The sequence below is a fragment of the Salvia miltiorrhiza genome, chromosome 3 (genome assembly GCF_028751815.1).
Source record: "Salvia miltiorrhiza cultivar Shanhuang (shh) chromosome 3, IMPLAD_Smil_shh, whole genome shotgun sequence".
In the NCBI taxonomy this organism is placed as follows: domain Eukaryota; kingdom Viridiplantae; phylum Streptophyta; class Magnoliopsida; order Lamiales; family Lamiaceae; genus Salvia; species Salvia miltiorrhiza.
This window is the reverse complement of record NC_080389.1, coordinates 64,272,807-64,283,813: the sequence shown is the minus strand read 5'-3', so window position 1 is coordinate 64,283,813 and position 11,007 is coordinate 64,272,807. Positions and strand designations below refer to the sequence as shown.

Here is an 11,007-nt window from a genome sequence, read left to right as displayed (position 1 = left end):
GTTCATCAGTTATATTGATTATGTTCAAAGAATTTATTGATATGTTCATTTATCTCAAAATCTCAAAATATTTAAAATCTCAATATAAGCTAACCCTATATATATATATATATATATATATATATATATATATATACTCCCTCCGTCCGCCAAAAGTGGACCATTTTTACTATATTGGGCGTCCGCAAAGAGTGTACCACTTTCCTTTTATAGAAATGGTCCCACCATCCACTTTAATCTTTTATCCTTACAAACACTCTTTATTTACAAAAAAAACCACCCCAAATTCAATTTCAACCACACATCTCATAAAGTGGTGGGACCCTTTTTCCACTACATCAAAATCATTACCAATTTTATTAAATCTCGTGCCTAGCCAAAGTGATCCACTTTTGGCGGACGGAGGGAGTATATATATATATAGAGAGAGAGAGAGAGTAGTGTGCCAAGCCATGTGAACCCCAAATTATTTTAATTATAAGTTTTGGTGCCAACCATGTGAATACTTTGCCATGAAAATCCTACTTCCCATCTCCTTTTTCATTATTTTATTGATAAAGAAAAGTATATATATAATTGCCTGGATAATGAAATGGTAATTTTTTATATACAAGTATTTTACACACACCATTTTTATTTTTTTATTTTACTTGGGGGTACGTTAAATCATGGAATGGCCACCTTGCAATTTTTAAAAATAATGCACATATTTCTCGATCTAATAAAATTAATTAATTTCAAATAAGAAAGGAAAAAAACAATGATTGCATTAATTTTATGGGCCTATTCTCAGCATATCCGGTCTGATTCTAAGTAACAAAGAAATATTTATAATCTGATATTTCAATAGGCCCACAACTTTACCGTGTCTATATCACAAAATTCACAATTGACTATTTATATTTATATTTATATTTATTACATTTATATTCATATTTATTATTGTTGATTAATTTTAATTAGTATGGTAAAGAAACCCCCCAAAATTTTGCATGTTATTAGTCCTTAACACACTCAATTTTAGTGATAGATTTTGTACTATAAAAAATTAAATATACTAAATGTACGTTTACATTTAAGATATAACATACAAATAATCTTTTGAATGCCAAATCTAAATCTTAAATTACATTTTAATGAGCTCGTACAGTCATTAATTTTTCTTTTTTTCTTAAACACATAATTTCTTTCATTATAGAAGGTACTAAAAAGGCACAATTATACATACATTGCACTTATTAGTGTAAAAAACCCAACAAACTCGACGTTTCTTGATATTATTTAATTTTTTTTATTAAATGTGACATTACTGAAAGAAAAAAAAAAGTCTTCATTTTGCAAATATGCTTTAATTTCCCTCAATTGATATTGTTTAATTTCACCTAAGTTTAGTCAAGTGTTCACAAAATCCACATTTATTTATTTATTTATTATACTAATTTTATTGGTTAACCCACAAAATCTCTCTCCTAAAGTGAAATCCCAATTATACCCCTCTCGTCTCCTAATTTCAACCCCAATTTGAAAACCCATTCAAATTGGACTCCACACTCCAGCTGACCTAGTCTCTCTCCTCTCCCTCTCTCTCTCTCTAGAAAGCAAAACCCCTCCAAATCTCGACCGCCACCGCCGCCGGCAGCAATGGGGAAAGGCGGAGCCCTCTCCGACGGCGTGGTGAAGAAGATCATGCTCTCATACATGTACGTGGCGATCTGGATCTTCCTCTCCTTCACCGTCATCGTCTACAACAAGTACATCCTGGATCGCAAGTTGTACAATTGGCCCTTCCCCATCTCCCTCACCATGATCCACATGGCCTTCTGCTCCTCCCTCGCCTTCGCCGCCGTCCGCCTCCTCCGCCTCGTCGAGCCCGCCGCCCTCTCACGCCGCGTCTACCTCTCCTCCGTCGTCCCCATCGGCGCCCTCTACTCCCTCTCCCTCTGGCTCTCCAACTCCGCCTACATCTACCTCTCCGTCTCCTTCATCCAGATGCTCAAAGCCCTAATGCCCGTAGCCGTCTACTCCATCGGAATCCTCCTCAAGAAGGACTCCTACAAGCCCACCACCATGTCCAACATGCTCGCCATCTCCGTCGGCGTCGCCATCGCCGCCTACGGCGAGGCGAAATACGATTCCTGGGGCGTCTTCCTCCAATTAGGCGCCGTCGCCTTCGAGGCCACGCGGCTGGTCATGATCCAGATCCTCCTCACCTCCAAAGGCATCAATCTCAATCCAATCACGTCCCTCTACTACGTCGCCCCCAGCTGCCTGGTCTTCCTCTCGATCCCGTGGCTAATCGTGGAATTCCCCGTGCTCAGGCAGCAGACCGCCGCCTTCCAATTCGATTTCCTCATCTTCGGCACCAACTCGCTCTGCGCCTTCGCCCTCAACCTCGCCGTGTTCCTCCTCGTCGGGAAGACCTCGGCCCTGACCATGAACGTCGCCGGAGTCGTCAAGGACTGGCTCCTCATCGCGTTCTCGTGGTCGGTGATCAAGGACACGGTCACGCCGGTGAATCTGATCGGCTACGGACTGGCGTTTATGGGCGTAGCCTACTACAACCACTCGAAGTTGCAGGCGCTGAAGGCGAAGGAGGCGCAGAAGAAGCCTCCAGCCACGGATGAGGAGGCAGCGAAGCTACTGACCGAGAGAGAAGGGGATGCGGTTGGAATGGGGAAGAAGGATGATTCGCAAGCTTGAATTTGGGGTTTTTATGTAAATTAAGGAAACGGATTAGCAGAGGTTTTTGTTGGAATAATGTGAAGAAGAAGAAGAAGAAAATTGGGGATTAGGGCAAGATTCAATCTGGTAATTTCTCCTTGAATTTCCATATTTTTCTTTTTCTTGCTCACACACTCCCATTTATATGTAACATTATTAGCATAAAAAAGTGTTTGGATGAATTCTCATTCCAAATTTCCCCTTTTTTCATGTTAATTTTCACCATTTTGTTCCATTTCTGTTTTACATCAAATTTGTTCTAATTCTAATTATATTTTGCAAGTTCAAATATTTTGTTTTTGAGCACTATTGTTATGGATTGAATATTGGGCTTGGGATAAAAATGTAAGCTTTGAAATATGTAAGAAACAAGATACTAAGGGTGTGTTTGATAGCTGAAATGAGATAAGGGATGATAAATAAAACTTAGATAAATAATATAGATTGAATGAGATTGTTAATATTTTATAGTTGTTTGATAGTTAAAATAGAATTCTTGACATAACTAATTTTTTTGTTTGATAGACAATATATAACTTAAGATTAAATTAACAAATTACCTTATTGACCTTAATTTAAGAAGAAGAAAAAAAGGACCAATCAGACTATCACAAACACAAATGTCCAAAGCCTACTCCCACCACTTTTCCCTTAGAACACGTACCCCCACCCACCACCCCTCCCCTCCCCTTTCTTCTTCACAGCACAGGCTCACCCCCAACCCCCATCCCTTTATTCTTCTCAAGAATAGCAGAAATTATCAACTGCCCCAACACCCCCTCCCGCATCCCTCCCGACTCCGCCGCTCCCCAACACTCCGCCGCCGCGCCAACACTTCTGTCTCTTAATTACACCACCCAATCACGCTGCTCAGTTGCGCTGCCATGCTCCAATCGCACCGTCGTCGCCATGCCCCAATATCTTCACACCATTTCTTTTTCAATTTTGTGGACAGCGAGGGCGGGGGTCGATGAGGGCTCTGGTGATGGAGAAGACGAATCCACATCATGTGTTTACTTTGGCGAGGTATGAAAAATAAAGATTTGAACTTTGATTTCGAAAGGAAAAAGTTAGAAAAATTCACTGACTGGTGCACTTTAGGGAGATTTGACACGAAATCTGGTTCGTCCAGTGAAGAACTCCTCTTCGGGGAGAAAATCGATTTTGGAGTGAAATAAGCAAATACCGATTTTGGAGTTATTTGAGGGAGAAAATTGGAAACACAAAACCTAATCTCTATTACTGTTCAAAGTGATATTATTGATCACGGGGGGTGCGGCGGATGAATAATCTCAAGGCTACAGTGTTTTTGGTGCGGGCTTCACCTTTTTTGCGGGCCTGGAAGATTATTGAGATAGTCTATCAAACAGACAAAAATGGTGAGAAATATTATCTATCTCACCTAATAATCCCTATCAAACACACCCTAAGTATAAAAATAAATGATAGATAAAATTAAATAATTTTTAATCAAAGTACCCTGATTCTTGATTGGCTTTATGTGTGTGTTTTTGTGTGTTTGTAAATGGCTACACCTCATATTGGATAAATTGAAATAGACTCCTTTTGTTGTATTTTGTGGAGTTAAAACTAATTTGTCTTGATAAAAAAAAAGCCAAGAATATATTGTGGCATTAAAACTATTTTGTCTTGATAAAAAATGCCAAGAAAAAATTTAGACGGTGGAAGTTTTTTCCCCAAAGGAATAGGCATTGATGTATTTAGCTGACATTTTATACTTTGACTATCAAATATTCTAATTTAGTTTTGGCAAAATTTGTTTTTTGTTTTTTTTTTTTCTCTTCTGTGAGGGAAAAATGAAATTCGATGCAAGGCCCAAGAAGTAACTCGGAGGTTGATGATAATGATAATAATCATATTAAAAATGGGCTTTTGTAAAATAGACAAAAACCAAAAATAGACAATAACATTGAGTGATGCTTTTATAATATCACACACAATATCTAATAATTATTCTGGTGTATTTTTTCTCAAATAAAATTTCCACAAGATAAGTTGAGAGGTCAAACAAAAATAAGTATTTGTAAAAAAGCAAATCTCATACTTGCTAGAGTGAGAACCATAATCAGTCACACATTAAATTAATACTATTTGGAAGTACTAGCAACCTATATGGGATTATTCTTGATTTAATTTGATTAACTCGTAAGTATAATTAGGTACTAATTAGGCAGGATAGTTGACTTTTGCATATGGGATTCGCATAAATTGTTGTACAATTAAACATGGGCTAGCACGACCCACATGCTTCTAGCAATTAAAATTCTAACTTTGAGGGATTGAAAAGTGACAAAATTTAAATTTAAGAATTAGGTTTGTACATAAGATGTGATTAAATGTCAACTAAGTTTGTAGTACTTTCAATAACACAAAGAATTGTGTGAGGTCATTTGAGTTAGATGTACTTATATTTTGATTCAAACATAATTATAATTTTATGAGTATTTTATTATGTTGGATCCGAAAATATGAACAGTTGGTCCGATAAATTCTGACCCGTTTAATAATCTACTACATGATTTTTCATTCTTCCTAACGTAGAGAAAGATTATACTTTACTTCTTATACTTACAACGATAATTTGTGAATAGGAACAAAATATATTAATTTAAAAGTAAATGGTATAATCTAAACCCATTTTTTTTACCATTAATATTAAGATTGTGACCTTAAAAGGAGGCTTGAACTTTTCCTTGAAGGGTTTCTCGCCCTTTTTTTCACATTTTTTGGATTTTGTTTGGTTGTGTAGAAAATTATTTGATGGCGACGTTCTTGAATTTTATAGTGCCAAGTTTTTCTCACCTAACTTATACAGTGATGGCTGCTAATATATATATAGGGAGAGGTTCAAATAAGAACCACTAAATAAAATTAGAACGGATAACCATTTTAAGCCATTCGATCATCAAGATCTACGGTGGATGCATCATCTTGGTGGATGAATGCAGATCCTGGGTTCGAATCCTGAAGGGAGCAAAATTTTTATTATTTTCGGATGCATTAAATTTAATAGCGAATGCATTAATTTATATAGCAGATGCATTGATTTTAATGGTTCTTATGTTCACACGATAAGTGTGGTTCTCATTATAACCACACCCTATATATATATATATATATATATATATATATATATATATATATAGTTTTAAAATTCTTGATTTGGAAATTCCAATCTATAATCCACATTATGTCACTCTAAGCCTCACTTGTTTAAAATGTAACATTACAATCGATTGTAATGTTACTTTCATAATTCGTTAAGTAACAGTTTTGGACATTTTTTTTCATATGTATTTAATACGAAAAACTTCTATAACTACCCTACACGAAAACTAAAAATAGACATATGATTGAAGACAAGCCCATCGGGCCCTAGCTTATAGTCAAGCCCATTACTGTCACAGGCCCACAACCACAGCAATCAACAAAGATTCCATTTTCAACCTTAAAACGTCGAAAGATTCTAAGAATCTTCAATATATCCCACCATTTTAATCTATCGGTTGAAGTTCTACATAATTTTAGGGATGAGTTTAATTTTGCAAATTAATTTGAATTTTGTTTGATATCAAGCCTTTTTTTAAAGCAGTTAACATCTCCAAAAAAGAAAAAGGCTTTTAATATATGACGAATCTGGAGCAGCCCATTGGGCCGAATTTCTTTCCCTAAGCCCATTTCTCTAATGTGTGAGATATCTTGTATAATAATTCATAAAATTTAATACTATATATCTTGTGTAATAATTCATACAAATTTAATATAAGCGACAAGAATGCTACAAATTAAATCAGCATCCAAATTTAATAAGCTAAACATGCTAGCAAACTGTGAAGTCTGTCCACAAATTAATGTCCATATTTCGTGTCAAATCCTGCAAAACAAAAAATACAATTAAAAATTAGTTTATCAATCTCCACAATTTATAGGGCAACTAAGTAAAAAATAGAGGAATTTATATGATGTTAGATAGAATAACGTACTCAATAAATTCAATGTTGATTTTAGCGTTTGGGGATCTTGAGACGGCGGCGAAGGCATCGGTCGACATCATTATAGTCGACGGGCACGGCCGTCGGGTGCAAAAATCGACCACCCTCACGTCCACCGTGCCCTCCTTGCACGGCCGGTTGCTGCCGCTGAGGCACCGGAGTCTGTAACGGCGGCCGCAAGCAGCGCCGTTGTCCCACAGCCCCTCGCTCACTTGCACAAACAGGTTGCCCGAGGGGAATTGGTCGCCTCTATTGCCATTGCACCTAGTAGCTGCACAACAACATACGTTAAATTCACGAACACGATAAAATTGGTCACGTTCAATAAAACGAGATGTGAAAGGGTTCAAATGAGAACTGTAATTACTTGTACACGTTCAGTGCAGTAAATTGTATGTACGTGTTATGCAATAACTTCACATTGCACAATACGTACAAATTACTGCAATGCTCGCGATAAGAAAGTTCTCGTTTGAACCAAGACTCACGTGTGTAAGGAGGGTTGTAGGAACTAGCTGTCCCAATGTCGCCAAAAACAAGAATTTTTTCGTTGCATGAAATGCTTAGGATTGTTGCAATGGCAAAGGCTAGTTTTGGACTCATAGTGATTGAGAAATTGAATCAAGAATCAAGAAGCAAAGAAGTGTTTATCAAACTTGAATGAATATATATTTGGTAAGTGTGGTTGAAATGGTTATGGATTGGACCATATTTATAGTTGGGGGTGGGTAGAAATTAAATGTACAAGTTTGTAATTTGTTAATGAAATTATATTTATTTTTTGGACCTAAGTTGGCGCACGTGTAATGCAAATATAAAGTCATTTTTTCTAGATGAGCAAATATAAAGCAATTAATATGGTTAGGATTGGTCAAAATATATGTTAAACTAGTAAGTAAGTAAGCATTAGTGCTTAGCTACAAGTTCAAGCTTTATATCTTTTTCTATAGTGTAAGATTATGATCACATGTATTTTAATATGACTTTCATAGTTGTCCACTAAAATGACTAGCAAAAAGTAAAGTTAAACTTACACGTTTGACAATCTTCTAAATTATAAGCTATAATATAATATTTGAAATAAATCGAAGATCGAATCTGCCATGGAGGAATATTATTTATATATAGGTGTCGTGTGACAATTGTTGACTTATTTATTCAAATTGAAAAAACAAGTGAGTTATTTTATTTTTATTTTATTATATTAAGAGTAAGCTGATGGAGTTGTCATATAAATTACGTTTGCAAAATTCCATTATATTGGTGCAACATGATTAGTGATAAATGATAATCAACAATTTTATGCTAAATGCTCTACCAAAATATAATACCTTTAAATATGTGGTCAATTTTTACACTTTAAACTACACCCTTTCCATGAAGCTTTGCTTCAATCTACTGAAATAAAAATATATATAAATAAAGACGTTGATTAAAATATTAGTTTATACAGAATATTTCATCATCAAAATCCAAAAAAAGAAAATTAGAAGTGAAGGTAGTACACGTAAACTAACTAATTAAAACAATTAAATGGCTTCAAGTGCGCCAAAATGCATATCCACCATCACTAACTCAGAAAAGAATGATTGGAATTGATTATCAAATTAATGATTTGTTTGACTCCTCTTTATTTAGATCATAAATTTGAATATCTTATTCATTTTTCAATGTTAAATAGTGCATATTTGAATCTTTCTCGAAGTCCTCAAATTATGTAATTTTTTTAAATCTTTTTAAAATGGGGTTCCAATGAATTAAAATGCATGTTATGATACAAGATAATCTTAAAAATACTTGCATGAATAATTAGGTAATTAACTTTTAAGGCGTGATTGGTATTGAAGAAGTTGGTGCAATCATGAACTTATGGCTGCTGCTGAAAATCTAGCACATCGAAATAATTAATTAGTAATAATATTATTATTATCTTGATTAGTAAAATAAATAATATAGCCACCTATTGGAAAGTGACATTAAACTTAATTAAGAAAATTAAGTAATGATGGTTTGGCTAATGATATAAATGGATCAAAATCTTGAAGATATATATCATGGGTGTGGTTATAATGAGAACACACTTATCGTGAGAACATAAGAACCATTAAAATCAATGCATCTGCTATATAAATTAATGCATTCGCTATTAAATTTAATGCATCCGAAAATAATAAAAATTTTGCTCCCTTCAGGATTCGAACCCAGGATCTGCATTCATCCACCAAGATGATGCATCCACCGTAGATCTTGATGATTGAATGGCTTAAAATGGTTCTCCGTTCTAATTTTATTTAGTGGTTCTTATTTGAACCTCTCCCTATATATCATATATATATATGGGTCGGTTCAAGAATATTGGTATATATCTTATCTAAGGGAATGTGAATCCACTTTGTGTTTGTGCACGAGATTAATTATAGCCATAATTTAGTATTTATTTCCTGTGGTAGCTTATACATTGCCCACTTATTATGATATTGATGTCTTTTCTTTAGGCGAATTTCGGTTTGTATTTTAAAACGAACTTTTATTTTAGCTCATTCATAATGATAAATTTGGTTTCGTAATTATGAATTTTGTTTCGAGTGTTTACATGTATATATTATAGCGATGATGAAAACTCGAACAATTGTGTCGTCAATGACTACAAATAAATTCATTTAATAAACTAGTACGATATTTGATTTGTATATATTAATAATATCAATACAAGAAATGTAATAATTAGAAACATAATTAATGTGAATCTATAATTTTTCTAGCTTAGTAATTTTTATAAAATGAAAAGTAATTTTCATTGGATTTAAAATTTTCCTTTTCAAGTAGATTTAAATTTAATTAACTTTTCTATTTACTCGGCATTATCACATCAATGATGAGTACGTTAGCCACCCCACCATAAGATTATATACACACTCCATTTTCTTTGACTTAGAAACTTTGTAATAGGAGAAGTAGTTGTAGATTAATGGGGAAGAAGTTGACCACATTTGTGTGGTCCAAATGTAGTTGAATATTGTCACAATTAATATATACTTATATGTATTGCGGCGCAGCCCACAAGTGTGAAAAACTTTGAATTTTAGATTAAACACTCAATGAAACCACTTAAATTCATCAAATGCTACACATCTACACATGCCTAATTTAAATAATTAGATGAGTTACAATTGTATCAAGTCGGGTATCTTACTCCATAATGATACAATATGTAATATGTATATATACATTACATATGATAGTGAATAAAAAAATATATATACATGGAATATCGTAGTATAATTATTTTGTACCCTTTAAAAGAAGAATAAAAGATTGATATACCTATTCTACTATAATTGGCCCATTAGCAATTGACCATAAATTCATAGTCCATTTAATTAGTATTGGGCCTTGGGCTAACTGCGAGTAGAGGATGCATTATTTTTATATAAAAAAAATTGCCACTATTTTATATAGTGTAACCCAAATATTGAATTCGAAATTCAAACTCACCATTAAATGAATTTGAATGGAGAGTAAAATCTACAAGTCAAGGGCTTATATTAGTCCTATTAATTAAATGTGTCACCTCTCTTAAATTTGAACATCGCCGCTTCAATAGTGATTGATTTAAATATTACTTATAAAATTAAATAAAAGTACTTAAAGCTCGACTCCTAAATTTTGGAGCAATTGGCATTCAAAACACATGTTATGTATGTTATGTTCCAATTTTCAAACTGGGCCATCCACATTAGAATATTACTTAATTTCTTTTTATTTTTTATATGTTTTAATCCTGTTTATGTGCATATATTTTTTAAAACAAAACTTATTTACAAAAGGTTAATGCAAAATTGATTTTAAAAATAAAGAGTAATACAAAATTAAATTGGTACAATACATTAAATAATAGTAATCAAATTACAAATATCATTGAATATGAATTTGGATTACATATAATATAATATTATGAAAAAAGTTACAAAAATTAAACATAAAATTAGACTTTACTGAAATGGAAATAAATCCGCGATATTTTTCTGAGATATATATATTAAAGTATCTTTGACTCTTTTATGTATATTAGAGTAATATATTCATGGATATTATGAATATGATAACATATCAAAATTTAGTAGAATCTATAATAAATAATAATAATAATAATAATAAATAATAATAATAATAAATAATTTTGTTATGCATATCTATTAAAATGTCTTTTTCTGAAAGGTGTCATAAAAAGGGCAAAACAAAACAAAAGTATCTTTATAATTAATTATCAAAA

The 11,007-nt window shown here is 33.4% G+C and overlaps 2 protein-coding genes across 2 annotated transcripts; one reads left to right on the top strand and one right to left on the bottom strand.

The window, feature by feature from the left end:
* Positions 1-1,427: 1,427 nt before the first annotated feature.
* LOC131015531 (probable sugar phosphate/phosphate translocator At2g25520) lies at positions 1,428-3,010 on the top strand. Its single transcript, XM_057943937.1, has one exon. The coding sequence runs from the start codon at positions 1,642-1,644 to the stop codon at positions 2,698-2,700; it is 1,059 nt and encodes a 352-aa protein (XP_057799920.1). The 5' UTR covers positions 1,428-1,641; the 3' UTR covers positions 2,701-3,010.
* A 3,439-nt stretch (positions 3,011-6,449) lies between these two features.
* LOC131015530 (EG45-like domain containing protein 2) lies at positions 6,450-7,425 on the bottom strand. The gene is made up of 3 exons (XM_057943936.1): positions 7,223-7,425; positions 6,726-7,005; positions 6,450-6,616 (listed from the first exon to the last, which is right to left on the bottom strand). Exons 1-3 carry the CDS (start codon positions 7,335-7,337, stop codon positions 6,610-6,612), a joined length of 402 nt encoding a protein of 133 aa, XP_057799919.1. The 5' UTR covers positions 7,338-7,425; the 3' UTR covers positions 6,450-6,609.
* Positions 7,426-11,007: the final 3,582 nt, after the last annotated feature.